Source organism: Sciurus carolinensis, chromosome X (genome assembly GCF_902686445.1).
Source record: "Sciurus carolinensis chromosome X, mSciCar1.2, whole genome shotgun sequence".
Taxonomy (NCBI): domain Eukaryota; kingdom Metazoa; phylum Chordata; class Mammalia; order Rodentia; family Sciuridae; genus Sciurus; species Sciurus carolinensis.
Window position 1 is genome coordinate 99134081 of NC_062232.1, and position 18357 is coordinate 99152437.

The 18357-nt window shown below is 40.0% G+C and overlaps 1 protein-coding gene across 2 annotated transcripts in view; it reads left to right on the forward strand.

The window, feature by feature from the left end:
* Nucleotides 1–18357, forward strand: part of Lonrf3 (LON peptidase N-terminal domain and ring finger 3) — a 38067-nt gene that overhangs the window by 13425 nt on the left and 6285 nt on the right. For both annotated transcript variants that reach the window (XM_047535733.1, XM_047535732.1), the window contains 7 exons: nucleotides 520–781; nucleotides 1542–1632; nucleotides 9835–9949; nucleotides 12074–12195; nucleotides 13890–14048; nucleotides 15545–15707; nucleotides 16713–16862. In XM_047535733.1, coding sequence (XP_047391689.1) covers nucleotides 520–781; nucleotides 1542–1632; nucleotides 9835–9949; nucleotides 12074–12195; nucleotides 13890–14048; nucleotides 15545–15707; nucleotides 16713–16862 — 1062 coding nt within the window. The remainder of the gene's footprint in view (nucleotides 1–519; nucleotides 782–1541; nucleotides 1633–9834; nucleotides 9950–12073; nucleotides 12196–13889; nucleotides 14049–15544; nucleotides 15708–16712; nucleotides 16863–18357) is intronic.

Below are 18357 nucleotides of genomic sequence, written 5' to 3' on the forward strand. Positions count from 1 at the left end.
GTACAAAGAGCTCAGGAACTTTGAACATGGCATGAGCAGAACTGGGCCAAAGCCTTATCAAATGTCCTTTTGGAGCTGGTTTTGGGGGTTGCAGATGGCTATGAATGGCAGTGAGGGTGAGAGGAAGTACTGAGTGACAAGATATACTCTTACTGCATGCCTTGGTTTTCTAAAATGGTTACTAGGGAGAGATTTGGGTAGGATAAAGAAGTGGGGCTCCCGTGCATCCCCTCCCCCTTAACTACTGCCCAGGGGGCCACTTCTCCTACATTCCTTTCCTCCTGCACTAAGGAAGTTTCCTAACTCCACTCAAGCTGCACATGTCTTTGTCACAGATGCTGTGTGGGTAGGAAGTGGAGGAAGCCTATGACTGTCCCTCAGTTGAGCTATGTGTCCATTAAGTGATCAGGTGTGAGGATCAGGGCTTTGTAGTTTTCTCTTTGTCCTCTCTGGGTGAGAATATCGGAGGACATTTTTGGTCCTAAATAGATTCTGATATTTGGCTCTTTGTTCATCTAGGAAAATCCAGAGCTCCCACATTGTTCAAGTCAAGAGGAAGCAGTAGCCAGGGGAGATGCCAGTAGTGTGATGAATACAGCTAACATAAAGGAGGATGGTCAACAAGACAACATGAAAGATGAGGAAGAGGAGGAAACGTGGGATGCTGCTTCTCCAGATGCTGCTTCTGTCAAGACAGGCAAATGCCAAGAAAAGAAAAGGAAACATTGCCAAATTGAACCCCAGGAAGACTCAGAGGTGCCTAATAAAGTCTCCAAGCAAGGTACTGACTCTACCCAGGGAGAAAGTAGATTGGAGGAAATGCTTGGGCTCACTGATACATGCACGTTAACGTCCATTTTGGGGGCCCCTTGGGCTCTGGGTAGGTGGCCCAGCTCTGACACTTACCAGCTGTGCGAACTCAGGTTTTTTGTGACGTTTCTGTGAGATCACACAGGGGGCCTAGTACATGCTAAGTGCTTACTGATAATTATCATGGAAAGCCAAGGCATAAAGTCAAGCAAAGTATCAAGCAGTGACATCCCAGGCCCTTGACCACAGCACAACTCCTTCCAGGTCAACCTCTCCCCACCCCCATCCCTGTTCCAGGAATGTAGGATAGAAGTGTGAGCAGGCGTTATCAAATTTTGTTCCCCCAGATAGCATCTGAGAAGCAGCAGCTGCAGCTTGCTATCTTTTCAAAAGAAGTTGGCAGTGCCAAGATTCAGCCCCAGCTTCAAGGCCTGGCTTATCCCATGGCTGCTGCTGCAGTTGAGTTAGGTGCTTGTTGCATTTAAATAAAGTCTCCAGGGCTCCTGGGTAGCTTCCAACTTGCACTTCTCTTTTTATGAGAGCTAATGTTGACTTCTGAGCACCCGTTTCAGGGCATCCCATTTGCAATGGCTCAGGCAGCGACTAAGAACTCTCAGGGAGATGGTGACAGTGGCAAATATAAACATGATTTTTTTCTTTTTTGGTCTCAAAAGTACTGTTCATGAAAACAAGTTTGGTCCAGTTCTGACTTATTGCTTTCTACCTCATAGATCCTTCCACTGACCAGGGGGCCAAAACTGCTGTCAATGTTCCACTTGCATCTTTTGACGCATCTGACCTTGAATGCTCCCTGTGTATGAGGTAGGTGATGTATACTATCACTTACTGCCTGATTGTTCCTCCTCTCTGATATCTGGACCTTTCTTCTAGTGACCTACTGCTTGGTTGGTTAGCACATAAGGGCATGATTATAATGAAATGGAAATCATAGCATTGTCATATGGGGCAGCTTGTGTCCCCTGTTTATAGATTGCTTTCCCTACATCCTTGACTCCTAATTTGGAAATACCTGAAGAGTGGAAAGGGAATAACCTACTCAGAGGTCACAAACTGATGGCCTGTAGGTTGAATATATCTTTTGTTTGTCTCTCAAGGTGTTTGTTACTTTTTAGTATTTTTAGTTGTAAATGGACACAATACCTTTATTTTGTTTATTTAGTGTTTTTATGTGATGCTGGGGATTGAATCCAGTGCCTCATGCATGCTAGGCAAGCGCTCTACCACTGAGCCACAACCCCAGCCCATCTCATGGGGATTGTTTTGTTAAATATGATTATCTTGAGACAGAATATACACTTTCCAGTTGTTTCATGATCTTCACTACCCCCACTACCTTATTTGCATTATTTTCCTGGCCCCTGTGGTATTTAAGTTTGTGACCCAGGAACTAATTATTATTATTAGATCAAGAACTCAAAACTCAAGGGTTAATGTCAATGCCACATGCCTATTCTTTGGAAGCCAGGTAGAGGGCCTAACTAGCTTGTGTTTTATGCTGTGCCAGTAGTTAGCAGTAGTTAGCAGATACGAAATACTCGGCCAAGCACCCCTCCAATTAGTACCACATCATCTCTACTTTCTCAGATCCCTGGAGAGGTAAATTATCCACTTGCTCCCCTCCTCCATATGAAAAAATAGAAAGATGCTGTGATCTCAGTCTATGTAATCACATATGACTTTTGAAAATTACTCTCATTTATTTCATTTCACAGCTGTAGTTTAGAGGCTAAGAAAAGGGGCTCCAAAGCCAGGGTTTGAATCCTGGTTTTATCCACTTACATACTTTTCCCTGGCATGTGACATTCTCTGTCACTGTTTTTTCATCAGTAAAATAGAGAACAGTAGTAACAATCCCATGGAGTTGTCATGATTAATTGAGAAAACCTACTTAATACATAAAATAGTGGCTGGCATATAGTAAGTACTCATTAAATGCTAGCTATTTTTTTCCTTCTAGACCAGAGGTTCTTAGTGTTAGGACCACAGACTCCTGAGGAGGTTCTGTTTATGGGTTCTAACAGATCTATGAATTCACTAAAGTTGTATGTAAGAGTTATGTTTGTGCACATGTGTGTGTGCATGTTTCCAGGACAAAGGTCCATAGCTTTTGGTTTGAGACATGTCTGTTTTCCAAAAGAGCATTGAAGGGGGATATTTACACAAAACCTTTTTTAAAGATGACTGATACAAGAGAAGAGGTATCAAGAAGAGCCCCCACTGACAGAGACTCCTCATGTGTTTTCCTGCCCTTTATAGGTACATATGCCTCTCCTGTCAATCACATGCATTTGCATTCTGAACGACTTTTCTTGTGTGAATAAGGCATCTATTACCTGAAATGTTGTCTCTTTCTTTCTCTTAAGAAAATTTTTAATTGGAGCTACAGTATAGCTCAGTGGTAGAGTGCTTGCCTAGCATGCACGAGGCCCTGGGTTCAACCCTTGGCATTGCAAAAAAAAAAAAAAAAAAAAGAATGAATGAATGGATAAATAAATAAAACTTTGGTAGTGAGATTTTCTCCTCATAATGAACTGTTCAGCAGGTGGAATGTAGAAGTAATCACAGCAAGTTTTGTGTATATTGTCAGGAGTTTGTTTAGATGGAGTGGATGGGCTACATAGGCAGCTCCCTTTCACCACTTCCTCCCCCTCACAACAGCGTGGCAGGTGGATTATGCCAAAGCCAAGGTAGGAGATACAGAAATGCTGCTTCCAAAGCAGAGAAATGGCCCCTGTGGCTATCACCACTGTGGTCTCAAACCCATGGTGTGAGCTGTGGAGTAGACTTGATTTAGCTCACTCAGAGGGAACAGGTCTTTGTTGTACTTGCCCTCCTTAACACTCCCTCCAACATCCAGGCGACATGAAGTTAAATATACAGACCCATCCTGTTTGTGTTTTCTCTGTGGACTAAGAAACCCGAGGTTAAAGTTCTTTTGTTCCTCTTCCTCTGCTTTCTCCCTTTCATCTTGTTTGCCCCTGATCTCAACAGGGAGTTTTGAAGGAGGGTTAGAAATTTGGTCCAAGATATAAACACCAAAAGGATGAGAAACACTTTGAGATTGCACACTCTGAGTTTAAAAGCCATTATTTCCCTTATCATGTTCTCCTGTTCTAAGTAGAAACTTCAACCCCAAAGCCCTTGCCTTGAGTAGTTGTTGTGTCAGCTACTAAGGTATAGGCAGACACTCACTGTTTTATGGTGGTAAGAAACCTGTGAAATTGAGGTCATTTTCCATCTTGAGGTTCTTAAAACTGCACCCCTCCATGGGAAGGATGCAGTTCCTCTTTCAAGAGTTGTCTCTAAGTTAGACCTCAAATGTTGGCAGAGGTCTGCCAACATTTCATATGCATAGTTAGCTAAGATTCTTTCAATCTTGAAAAAGTTCCTGTTTCCACCTCTCTTTAGTGTTTTTCATCTTTTTACTGTTGTTTCAATTACTATTAGGTTCTGTTACTACCTTCATGTGTTTTTGCAGAAGGATACTAGAAATAGCCTCAAACAATCTTCTGGATCATGAAATTAGACATATATACCACCTGTGCAAGTTTCTAGAATGGCATCCAGTTCCATGATTGTATATTGGTAGAAAGACAAGTTAGACCACTAATGCCTGTATTTTGATTCTAGAGAGAAAATCAGGAGTAGGTTAAGTTTCATAGGAAAATGGCGGAAAGAATGGGACAGTAACTGGAGGGTACATTAATGAGACATCCGAGTCTCCCCTTAATGAATTAGTAGAGCTCTGTTGAACTCAGTTGCCCCAAAACTCCAACACCTCCGAACTCTGCCCCACAACCGTTAGTGGCTGAAAAGCCTCTTTTGAGATTACTGGGAAGGAATATCCCAGACCTTGAGGTTCAACTCTGGGGCTTCTGTGAAGCAGCACCTTTAGGGTAATTAGTGTATTTTGAGATATGAAGTAAGAATGTTTGATACTTAAACCAGTTACCTAATGACCCAGTGACCTCTTTGTCAATCGAAAGAAGCTTTATATTTAACCTAGTTTTAGCTATCCAAGTCACTGGATGTTGAGGAGTCACTTCATTCTCCTTTTTCTCTCCCTCTGCCTCCCTCCCCCTCCTTCTCCTTCCCTCTTTGCTCTCATTCGATAGAAAAAGAACACAATGCAAGGATGTAACTGGTGGGAAAAGATAGCTATTTTCAGACAAGCCAAACATTTAATCCGGGCTGATATCTAACTGAAAGTATTTATTATTACTATTGTTTACTCTATCACTGTGACAATGTAAAGTGCTTTCTTGTGAGAAAATCTGGCCCTACCCTGATTTATAAATGCCAAATCGAGATCATTTTCTATCTTGGGTTCTTAAAACTGCAGTCCTCAGTGGGGAGCATGCAGGAAGGCATTTGTAAATCAGTGGTAGATAAATGGGAGAGCAATTCTAGTATACATCTCTATCTGTAGACATAAGAATCTTTGTTTCTCTTTTTCTTTCTAGAGAGTAGGGACAGGCTGGAGAGTCAGGGAGGGAGAAAAGTGTGTATATGAGTGTATGTAGGTATGTGATGTCCCTTTGAGATGTAAAAATACATATAGTTCTGTTTGTCATAGAGTGGAGAAGGAAGATTGTCTGAGGAGTCAGATCTGAGTTCACATCCCAGTCTTTCTGCTTACCAGCTTGCTGTGTGACCTTGGGCAGATTATTTAACCTGCCTGAGTTTCAGTTTCTTCAGTAGTAAAATGGAACTAATCATGATTACCACCTATTAATATAAAAAGTTATTTTATATGAAAAAAGTTGTGTACAAACCCAGAAATATAGCAAGAGAAATTTTGTTCCCAGTCACTTAGCCTGTGCAGAGTAGCAGAGTAGGACTGACTATAAAGGTGAAATGAGTATAGAAAAGTGATATGTTCTCAGCATATAAACCTTGACTTATTTGAAAGCAATAATTGTGGGGCATCCATGGCCACAGTTGTGCTTGTTACTTCTCATTGAGGGGTATTTTAATTGAGGGTCTTACTAGGAAATTGCTTTGTCCTTTGGTGTATGTTTCATTCATCTGCTCATTGTCAGTATTTATTGCAATTAATTAGCAAGCTATGTCTTTATTAATTTATATGGATTGCATTCTTAAATGATCAACAGGCCCAATTGTGAAATTCTCAGGAAAAATAGTTTTTTATAAAGGTTGTAGATACAGATTCATCAGTCACTTTCATTATTAGCATCAACAGATAATGTATAAAAGTATTCAGATGCACAGAATTCAAGTTACTGAGGAAATGAGCTATTCTGGTTTGACTGTCTGGTAGTTTGATCACAGCTGTGGTTCCCAAATCAGCCTGCACATCACACTTTCAAAACACATTGTGGATTGTGAAATATACAAAGTACATAAAATATAAATGTATTTTCTTAACAAAATATTGTAAATAGGGTGCTCATGTAACTCTTTAGAAATAAGACATTGCCAGAACCCCAGAAGCTATCCATATTCCACTTTCCAGTCAGGACTACGCTCATTCCCTGCCCTAAGACTACAATTTTGACTTATTCTATCTTGTTTCTCTTTATAGTTTACCACCCATGTATGCATTTTCAAATAGTATAATCTAGTTTTGCCTAATTTTAAGCACTTATATAAACGGAATTATCCAGAATATATTTTCATCCTGGCTTCTTTTACTTGCTATTAAGATTTATCCATGTTGTTGCATGTACATGAAGCAGTCATGTCCATTGTTGTATAGTATCTTTATTAATTGTATTACAGATAAATGCTTGGTGTTGGTTCTAGTTTGGAGATATTATTGACAATATTACTTATGAACACTGTTTTTGTATGTACCAATGTATGCCTATTTTTTATTGGGTTCTCTCTCCTTTTCTTACTGACTGGCAAGAGCTCTAGCTATATTCTAGATTCAAGTCTTGTTAATCTATATGTGTTGCAAATACTTTCACCTAGTATGTTGCTTGCATGTTAGCTCTCTTAGCAACAACTTTTTATGAACATCCAAGTTCTTAATTTTGACATACTCAAAATTATCAATCTTTTCATTATAGTTAGTGTTTCTTCATGTCTTAAGACATGTTTACCTTGGTTCATATTCTCTTGTCTTCTGAAAGATGTATTGTTTTGCTTTCCACATTTATTTTTACAGCCTACATGGAATTGATTTTTGCATATGATGTGAGAGGTGGTCCAATTTCATTTTCACATGTATATGCATGTGTGTATAGCCAATTTAGAATATTTATTGAGAATGCTATTTATATATTTAAAATCCTGCCCCCACTCCTACTCCTTCCCCTGCTTTGAAGTGCCACATTTGTCATAAGTCAAGAATCCATGTCTGGGTCTATTCCTGGGCTTTCTATTCTATTCCATGGGTCTGTTTCCCCTTGTACTAGTCATATACTGTTTTAATCACCACGGCTTTATAATTTCTGATGTCTGGTAGAGCAAGTCCTCCCACATTGTTGCTCTTCAGATGTGTATTGGCTCTTGGCCCTTTGCATTTCCTCATTAAGTTTAGAAATCAACTCATCAAGTTCCACAAAACAAACAAATGAAATCACCCATTGGGATTTTTATTGGAACTTTTTAGGTCTTCTTTCCTTTCTTTCAATGAGGTATTTATAGCATTTTCCAATAGAGGACGCACAACTTTTATCAGATTTATTCCTGGGTACTTGTTTTTTTAAAGCAGTTGTAAATGTCATCTTTGAAGAAATTATTTTCTTTCTTTTTTGGGGGTGGGTACAGGGGATTGAACTTAGGGGCACTCAACCACTGAGCCACATCCCCAGCCCTGTTTTGTGTTTTATTTAGAGACAGGGTTTCACTGAATTGCTTAGTGCCTCACTTTTGCTGAGAAATTATTTTCTAATGTTTATTGTGAATATATATAAATACAACTGGGTGTAAGTATACTTACCCAGCAACATCACTAATTCTATTCATTCCAACAATCATTCTGTAGATGTTTTTATGTGTTCTAAATTTGTTATTCATCATCATACCATTGGTGAGTAATGACAGATTTATTTTCTTCCTCTCTAATTTGCATACTTTTTCTTCTTACCTTAGTGTGCCAGTTAGAAACTCTTACTATAAAGGCATTTTTGATATTTAATGTTACTTTTTTGGCCAATTTAATAAAATATTAATTCCGTTAGACAAATTAACTACTTTTGAAACAGAATGGTAAAATTCAAAATGTACAAAAAGTGAATATGTGAAAAGTCTCTCTCCTACTTCAGACCTTCATGGGCTTGTTAAAAATATCAAATTGCTCCCTCCCCTTGAGCTGCTGAATCTGGAACTTTACCAGTGAAGCTTTGCCACATGTATGTATTTAAAGCTCCACAGTTGACTCTGATAATTATGCTCAAAGACCAATACAGAAAGTTCACCTCTACAGAGCTTAGTAGGATTGTATAGTACAGTGATTCTCAACCTTGGTTGCACATTAAAACCACCCAGGGGGCTTTAAAAGAGTCCTGACACCTGACCTGGACTTTGGGCCTACCAATCTGTATTTCTTAGATATAGTACTGGGCTTCTGGACTCTTTAAAAGCTCCTCAGATGATGGGGGTGTTGGTGTGGGAAGGGCCAGTACGAAACATTTGGAAGTAATGGGTATATTCATTGTCTTGTTTGTGGTGATGTATTCATAAATGTGTGCATACATCAAAACTTATCAGATCATATGCTTAAAGTCTGTTCAGTTTATTATATTTTAATTATGCATCAGTAAGGTTATTTAAAGAAAAAGTTCCCCAGGTGATTCTGATGCACATCAGTGGTTGAGAATCATTGTCTAATAGAAAAGGCACATGGAAGGAAATGGAAGTTGGAGAGACTTTTCATCTGTCAGCAGTCCACTGTGTATACTTAGACAAGTGACTCTATCCCCACTGGACCTGCGTTTCATTCAAGTTGGTGGGTTCCATTTCTTCTCAAGTACTTTTTACCTCTGATATTTTGATTCTTGTGCTCAGCCTGGCAGTGCAGGCCACACTGATGCACCTCCTGGCCACACGAGGGAGCTGTGCAGCCACCAGTCTCCTCCTCTCTACTGAACACTCTTGAGAGGTCAAAATAGGCTGTAATCGGCTCTCCCTTCTTTCTGTGCTCATCCTCTTGATGAGTGTGAGCCCCACTTCTTAATCGTCATCATCAGCGGCTCCCACCTACTGGTCCTGCTGCAGGTGAGCCTTTCTTTATACAAAGTAAATCCATGAATCTCTGGAGGTACAGGATAGCTTTAATAAAGGATCCCCAGATTGCTTTGAAAATATTTTGCCCTCCCAAAGCAATTGAAATAGAATATAATTGAAGTATAATTTATGAATCTAATTGAAGAATAATTTATGTACCTACAAATATGCATATATGTGTGTATATGTCAATGTATATCCATATTTATCTATATCAGTATGCACAATAATATTACGTATTACTGTATTAACCCTTGGAAAATTATCCATCCATCTGAAAGACTGTTATGTTTGTTAGAGATGCAATTTCAAGATCCTTCAGGCAATAAAGGTTGCTTAGGTGAAAAAAAGGAATCAGTGTGAGCAAACAAATCAAGTTTTCTCCATGGTAATATGGAGTAAAGTTTTTAAGTGTGTGTGTGTCTGTATGTATGTTTACGTATACTCAGATGAACAAGTTGGCTAACATCTTTAGAATGGAATCTATTCAGACACTCTAGGCACTAATCTCTATTTTTCTTGAACCAGACAGAGGAAAAAAATCTAGTTCAATCTAGTCTATCCTGAAGAGATAGACTAAAACCAATGTTCCAAAACAATCTAGCTATACTCTAAACTTTAATATATGCATTGTTTTAAATCTGTCTCAGAAATTAGAAGCAAATGCTTTCCTGAAGTGCAACAATAGCAGTGATTAAAAGCAAAAGGTATCCTACTCACATATACTTTGCCAATTAAACCTGAACCATGAGTGCCCTGTCTTTTATCACATGTTGATTTTCTTAAATTTTGATTCTTAAATTTCAGATTATTCTATGAGCCAGTCACAACACCTTGTGGGCACACCTTCTGTTTAAAATGCCTTGAAAGATGCCTAGATCACAACGCAAAGTGTCCATTGTGCAAAGATGGTCTTTCACAGGTAAACCAATATTTCTTTCTTGGGTGGATTAGCTTATTTGTAATTGGGTATACTTGGTGTTCCATTGGATCCCCAGCTACTGCACTGTGCTAGAGCAAAATACCCTTTCAGACCATCTATCTGTTTCTGCTGTCTTCTAGCCACCCCTCCCCTCTTCACAAAGTTCTTCAGGAAATTAAATTAATTTGTACTGGAAACAAAAGTATTAAATAGATGATGAACATGGATCCTGGTTCTAATCCCATCATGGTACCTGATACACTGTAATCTTTGGTGAATCTTTTGTCTTCTCTGGGCTTGCACCAGATAGCTCTGATGTCCTCTTAGCATCAATTTTTCTTCTGTTCTTTGAAGAGATCAGCTCCCAGGTCACTGGAAAAAACCTCTAAACCTTCATTGTGGTCCTTATCTAACCTCTCAGGACTCACTATACTTATTAGCAGACATCTTGCTCCTTGAAAAGTCCTGGGCTTCCAAGTTCTCTAAAATTAACTACACAAACTTCTACTTTTATTTTTCAAGTGGACCTGATGGAATTTTCCTTTAGCAAAAGAAGATCCAGGAATCTGTTTTGTTTTCCTTCCATCAGGGATTATGGGTACATTTTATAATCAGTATTAATGTTCCTTGACCCCTGTCATTCCTGAGTTGAAACTAGAGATGGAAGATTATCTCTAGGTTAATGTAAGTCCATGTTGTGCTTTTTCCAAACTCCAAAATTTACACTAAAGGAACAGAGTGAAATAATCATCAAGGGCAGCCTCGAGGACATGTATTGGGGGTCAGGGGAGGGTCAAAGTCATGCTGTTCCCTAGATAATGGAATGGGATTTGCTGGCCTGATTGTAGGCGATGATAAATCCATGGTCCTTAAACAATACATCTGTGTTGTGATAACACTACAAAATTCAGGTAAGCAGAAAGAAGAAAAATCTACCCATATGCTCAGCACCTAAATAAAACCACTGTAAACATTTTAGGATGTGCTCTTCCTGGGTTTTTGTTTTGGCAGCAGCAGAGCGGTTATCTCCTTCTTGGATTGGCTACCTCCTGAGTCTCTGCTTTTCCCCACACACTAGGACTGGACAACACAGTTGGTTCTCCTATAGCCGTGCAATGTTGGTGACTGATAAGGCACCCAGGAGGCAGATGCTGTGTAGTCTCAGACTCAAGGGCTATGAGATATTCTCATCTTTCTCTGTATAGTCACACAGAATTACGCTTATACCAATTTACACAGGGATAAATATCCCAATCATTTTCAATGCAGAAAAGATACTGCCCATACAGGGAAAGAAGCAAACTGTCCTTTAAGCGGACAGTTGTATACTAAGTAGCTCCCCCTGCTGGGTCTGTAGGGGTAGCTTCCACAGCAAGCAATTTAGGTGTTTTAACATCTATTGTTTGGGTCACAGCATTAAATACCCACTGCTTTCAGATCCCTAGATATGCATGTGGTAAGGGTTATTTTGAAGGAGAATAATAGTGACAATTGAGCTTGAGTTTGGTTCTGAAATTATGGCTTATAATTTCAGTGATACCTAGATTTTATATTAAAAAGGCAAATAGATGAATAAAATCACCAGTAATTAGCCATCTGTGTATGTGTTTCTTAACTAAAGTTAGAACAACATGTACAGAATTGTCAATATCCAGAAGCCAAGCATTGGGTTGGAATAGGGACAGGTCAGGGAAGGGAAGGAAAGGTTCAGTGAACATTGCTTTTGACTACTGACTTTTAGCACATCCCAGATGGAGACCATTTCTGTGAGGTTATAAGCACAATAATCAGAAAAACAAAAGAGGAAGAGTTTTCCTTTTTTTTTTTTTGGCAAGAGCATAATCCTAGTGTTCCTGTTTTGGGAAAGCTATGAGATTTTTAAAACTTTATTGCAGGCTTTTTCCTGTTTTTTCTAATTATAAAGGTAATCATTTGCATATTTTTAAAATAAATTCTGATATCCAGAGAATATATATATATATATTATGAGAGTGTCAGCTGCTAAAATGTGGGTCCAAATTCCTCCAATATGTGAGTCACTTGGCTATTCTGCTGATTGTATCAGAAGTCCTTTGTGTTTTTCTGATGACTGAATAATATCAAATTGCTTTGTTCCCCATATAGTGCTTGGCATCAAGAAAATACAGCAAAAATGTAATAATGGAAGAGCTAATAGCTAAATTCCTTCCAGAAGAACTCAAGGAACGAAGGAGGCTTTATGAAGAAGAAATGGAAGAACTTTCCAAGTATGTATATGCATGTTTCTATTTTCAGTTTCATTCATACCAGCTCATGAGAGCTGAATGTGCACATTTTTCCCAGCATTTTATTCAGAGATCTCATGGTGGCAACTTTAAACTGGCTATGGTGAAAATATTCATACCATGGAAATCAGCAAATGGTCTACACTAGGATTCCCTCTACCCCAGAAGCAGTCGTTAAGCATTTACCAGCACACCACTAAAGAAGCATAAGCCAAATCCACTAACTAGGATGCATCTTGGCACTTGTAACAGGATGTTGCTGGCAGTAGTAAATTAGAATAGCATAACCAGGAGAACTTCTGCTAACTGAGGCTCCAAGCTCTCTGCCTGCTCATTTAGCAGAAAAATTAAGGGCCCATCACTAATTTCTACCCCTTTTACCACTGCCCCCCATCTATAGTGCAATTTTCACAGTATTCTAGAGGCAAGGTTTCTGATAGCAAAAAGCAAAAAACAAACGAACAAGAAAAACTGTTCTGGTTTTATGTCCACCCTGTAGAGACTATTTCTAAACTCTGCCACCAGTTTATCTGTATGTGCCTCTCACTTTGAATAATGTTTCCTCTGAAACTAGAAATGTTTTTTGATATTGACATATACTGGAACTACTCAGGACATCTTCATCTTTTTTCCCTTATTCTAAAGCTAACCTTGAGTCTCTCTGAGCCTTCTTCTCAAATATCACTTAAGGTCTTATTAATAAATATGGGAACATACCATGGGGCTTTCTATTTAAAGGAATTCTAAACCTAACCCTTTGGGGATTTGTGCAGATAGTTTTATATCTCTGTAAGTTTAGATTCAATGTTCCTGCAATGAATTGCTAATAAAATAAGAGGACAAGAATTCAGGAGGAGGGCTGGGGAGATAGCTCAGCTGGTAGAGTGCTTGCCTCGTAATCACAAGGTCCTGAGTTCGATCCCCAGTACAGCAAAAAAATAAAAAATAAAAAATAATTTAAAAAAAGAATTCAGGAGGAGCTGGCCCAGTTGGGGATTCCACAGAGGGTTATGTGTCTGAATCTTTGGGGGCACTTGTTGAAAGATAAACCCCTGGGTCCCAGTTCCAGAGCTAATCCATCAGTATTTTGGGGGGTGTGGTGGCCTAGTCATCTGGATTTAAGGATCCTTGGTAACTCTCATGTACAGAGTATTGAGCATCACTGGGTTAAATTACCCTTCCCTGTCTCTTGCTTGTTCCTCTTCCTACTTGATCCTTCCATGTACATTTCTGATGTGGGGAGGGGCTTTGCAAATCTGAGATGCCTTAAGGACCTTGCAAAGAATTTCCCATCTCTGGAGAGCTGGGTACACTTGTACCTTCAGCATCTGCCAGCAAAATACCTAAAGAGATCATTTTGAGTGAAGAGATGAAAGAAAGAAAGAAAAAATACACAGCATAGCCATAACTCACAATCTTAAGGTACTAGAGAACTTCTGAAGGCAAATTAGAACATGTGCAATGCTGATTTTAATCTCTTAGACCTTATGCTAACCTCTGCATCACATTGTGGGACTTAGCTCACAGCATCAGCTGCATTTCAGTATTTTCAATCAGCCATCAACATTTGATGGCTCCTTGCCTTCCCTCTGGGGAATTACATGGTGATATTTGTCCAACCTTTTTGTGTTCTGCCCCATTGCTTTGAGATCTATCTAATTTGCTCTTCCTGACAGCTTAAATAAGAACGTGCCTATTTTCGTGTGTACCATGGCCTATCCCACCGTACCTTGTCCCCTGCACATCTTTGAGCCTTGTTACCGCCTGATGATTCGTAGATGTATCGAAACAGGCACAAGACAGTTTGGCATGTGCCTTGGAGATCCTGTCAAAGGGTAAGTGAGAAGCCCTGGGAGTAAAGGGAGGTTGGGTAGGGAGGGATTTTTGTTTTACTCCGGGGTGTTCCCAGTGGTGGGGAGGCCTATCTCATGAGGTTTAGCCAGCTCAAGAACAGGAACATTTGTAAGGATGATGATCCCCCTGTTGCCCTGTTTACTGAGTGAGAGGCTGCCTATTTAATAGAATTCCAGGGTCAGTCTTTTGTTAAGTAGGTAGTATATATTGTAAAACTTGTTTTATAAGAGTGTGGGCCTGGGCTGGGAGTTTGGCTCAGTGGTAGAGCACTTGCCTGGCATGCATGAGCACTGCAAAGAAAGAAAAATGTGGTCCCAGGAGTCAAACTCCCTAGATTTATATTCTAACTCCATCCTTGGAGCAAGTTTGATTTGGGGCAAGTTATTCAAACCTCTCTATATCCAGTTCCCTTGTTTGTTAAGTGGGTAAGATGATAGTGCCTACCTCACTAAGTTTGTTGGGAGGATTGATAGTTAATAATGCACATAAAGCACTGAGTACAGTTCCCAGCTGTGTGAGTCCATTTTGGGATGCTATGACATAATACCATATACTGAGTCATTTATAAATAATAGAAATTTATTTCTCACGATTCTGGAGGCTGGGATCCAAAATTAAGGTGCCAATGTCTGGCAAGGGCCTTCTTGCTACATCATAACATGGCAGAAGGGCAAAGAGAGGCTTATGGAGGGAGAGGAGAGAGAGAGAGAGAGAGAGAGAGAGAGTATTAAGCTATTCTTTTATAATGAATCAGTTCCTGTAATAACCCCATTAATCCCTTCATGAGGACAGAATCCCCATGGGCCTAATCACCTCTTAAAGGTTCCACTGTTTTTTTTTTTTTTTTGGTACCAGGGATTGAGCTCAGGGGCACTTGACCACTGAGCCACATCCCCAACCCCATTTTGTATTTTATTTAGAGACAGGGTCTCACTGAGTTGTTCAGGACCTTGCTTAATAGCTGAGGCTGGCTCTGAACTTGTGATCCTCCTGCCTCAGCGTCCTGAGCTGCTGGGATTACAGGCATGGGCCACCACACCCAGTTGGTTCCACATCTTAAGTTTCAACATGAGTTTTAAAGAGGGCAAACATTCAAACCATAGCATTGGCACATAGTATGAGCTCAAAAAATGGTAGTAGTTATACTACTACATTAAGGCTTTTTTTTTCATGCAGGCACTGTTACTGTGTGAGAGGCTACCTATTTAAAAGAACCCCAGAATCAGTCTTTTTTTAATCAGGTGGTATTTATTATAAAACTTGTTTTATAAAAGTGTGGGCTCTGGAGTTAAACTGTCCAGGTTCATATTTCAGGTCCATCCAACTGTTGTACAATTGCAGTTGAAGACCCAGGGGCAGGTAAATAGGCAGATATTCCTTGAGGCATAGCACAGGGTTACAGAAATGACTGGGGTCCAGGCCAGTGAAATAGAACTCATCAAGGATCTACCTTCTTGACTTCATTCTTAATAAACAGGTTTGCAGAATATGGCTGCATCCTAGAGATCAGAAATGTTCAATTCTTTGCCGATGGTCGCTCAGTGGTTGACAGCATAGGCAAGAGGCGCTTCAAGGTGCTCCATCAGGGCCAGCGGGATGGCTACAACACAGCTGACATTGAATACATTGAAGATCAAAAGGTGAGGGTGGCCAGTGCCAAGAATCCTTGAAACTTGGCATACAAATATGATTGCAAAAGGATTTCTCAGAACTGTCTTGGGGCCTTGTGATTCCTCACCAAATTGCTGCAACAATGTTGAACGCTGCTGGATTGCTGTCCAATTGCAGATTTGCAGTGGGAGAACTCATTGTCCTGACTTTCCCCATTGAGCTGCTAAGTTGCAGCTATGCATAAGAAATGCTACCTCAGACTGACCCTGGGGCCCTTTCAACCTACCAGTTAGGTCTCTGCCAGGGAAAGCAAAGGATAGATCTGGAGTGGGGCCTATACATATGTATTTATCTATCACTTTTTTTTTCATTGTCTTAAACCTATTTCTTTTGTGATCACTGTAAATTCACACGTGTTTGTATTTTTTAATGTATAACCTGGCTAAGAGCCCTTCTCCTAAAGCAGAATCATTCATCATCCCCTAAAGCAGAAAGATGACCTGTCCAGTTAATCCTTGATTTTCTGAGCAAAGGGGTGGAAGAAGAAGTCGATTATCCCATGTTCATTTATATTTACATTCACTATGTAGTAGATTAATGAATATTTGATCAGCAAATAAATGTATTTGATTTTGAAGATAGTTACACACTGAGACACAGATACATTTATGTCTCCCTTTCCAGAGAGCAGTGGGAAAATAGATGTAAAAACAAAAAGGGCAGAGGCCTAGACTAGCATAACCTGCTATAACCACATGTCTCCGCCCAGGCCTTTTCCACTATTTGGCTTTCTCTGTGTTTTGCTCTTTTGGCTACTCTCCCCAGCTGAACCTTCCTCCTTCCCACCCCCAGCCATATTTACACAGTTTAGCACCTGGCTGTGGAGTGTGTCACATTACATAAAGGAGAAAGATGGATGGGCAAGCTTCACCAGAGGAAAGCAGAGGCATGCTCAAAGAGGGTCAGTGTCAAAAGCAACTCTGGGAGGAATGGAGAAGGTACAGAATGTCTGACTTCCACCTTGATACTTTCAGGTTCATGGAGAGGATTGTGCTGAACTCATGGGATTACATAACTGTGTCTATGAGCAAGCGGCATCATGGTTTCACTCACTCAAATCATCACTGAAGAATCGGATACTCAGTCACTTTGGTCCAATGCCAGAGAAAGATGCTGATCCCCAGGTATATAAAAATATCTCCATATAATGGATTGCCCCACTAGATGGGAGTGCCTGAGACTTGTGATTAGATAAATGCATAGTGGTCATCCAGCAAATTCCAAGTATAAAGGGGAAGATGGATACAATTTGGTATTATTTGGCTAGGCAGTGTGCATCATGGGTAAAACCAAAAGGATGCCAAGTTAGAAGTGGGGTCACTGAAGTAAAGAGTTGGAACTTGAATCTAAGATAGGCATTGAGAGATAAGTGAGGTGAAAGAATGGTGGTATAGATATAATCAACAAAGGAATGTTCAATGGAACCCAGATTTATACCATGGTAAGTTTAGGGTAACAAGATATATGTAAATGCTAGGACTTTAAGAGAAAAGTATCATGGGAGCTGAAACCAAAGGCTGCCACTTCCAGGGAACCTCTTTTCCATTGTGGCAGGAGCTTGGACATAGGGCCAGCTACCCTACAAGGTTCTAATTTCAAGGTCACAAGAACTTTTCATGCCCTGGCTGATCCATACTTAATCCTGCAAATCTAGACACTCACTGTTGAACTCATCAGAGCAAACAAGTCCTAAGAAAACTGATCCCATCTTTAAAATTACCCTTGTTTGAGTTCTACCAGAAAATAGTAGATTAGGTTCTACTGCATCAGTCTTCTACCTTGAGGGACAGGTTCATTTACAAGATCAAGTTGAAGATTGAAAGCTCTACAGGAAAGTGGAGAAAGTAAAGCTTCTTTGCTTGCCTAGTATAAATCAAGAGGATTCTAGTTCAGGGAATATTTCCTTCCTAGGACAAGGATGGAGATATCCTCACCAAATATTTTCTTACTACCATCTTTTCACTCTTAAGAACTTCTTTGATTTGCAACTTAGGTTCATTCTTGACACAACAGAAAGATCTGAATATTTTGACTATCTACATGCAGGTCTCTCTGCTAAATGACTGATCTTGTTTACCTTTCTAGCAGTGTGACCTTGGGTAAATTCTGTCCCCTTTCTCAACTTTTCTCTGAAGTGAGAGAGGCATGTGAGGAGGTCTCTAAAGTCTCCTCTTCCTCTTGCATTCTGAGGCTCTAAGACACCTGTATGTTCCCTTATGGGTTGGAATATCTTGCTTTCTCCAGACCACAAACGTGGCTCCTTTCCTCCATGCAAAGACATTTTGAGCTTCAAAGGAAGAAAGGCCAGCAAGTGCTTCCCAGTGACCCAGTTCCTGGCTCTGGGCCATGGTGACTCAGGACTACAGCAGAGCTCTGAGCAAGCTCCGTGATCAATCTTGACGCTCCCCTTCATCTTCTGGGAAGCATTCTCCCCCACTCAGGCAGAAGCTAGAGATCAGCAGTGCTTACAGCATCTTCCACAGGAAAAAACAGAGATGCCACAGTATTGTTCATAAGGACTTACTGACACAAAAAGCTGAAATCTTGGGTTTTGTTTCCTTTCTTATTAGTTTTATTATCATGTTGCTATGTGAGGGGCAGCACCAGCAAAAACCAAAA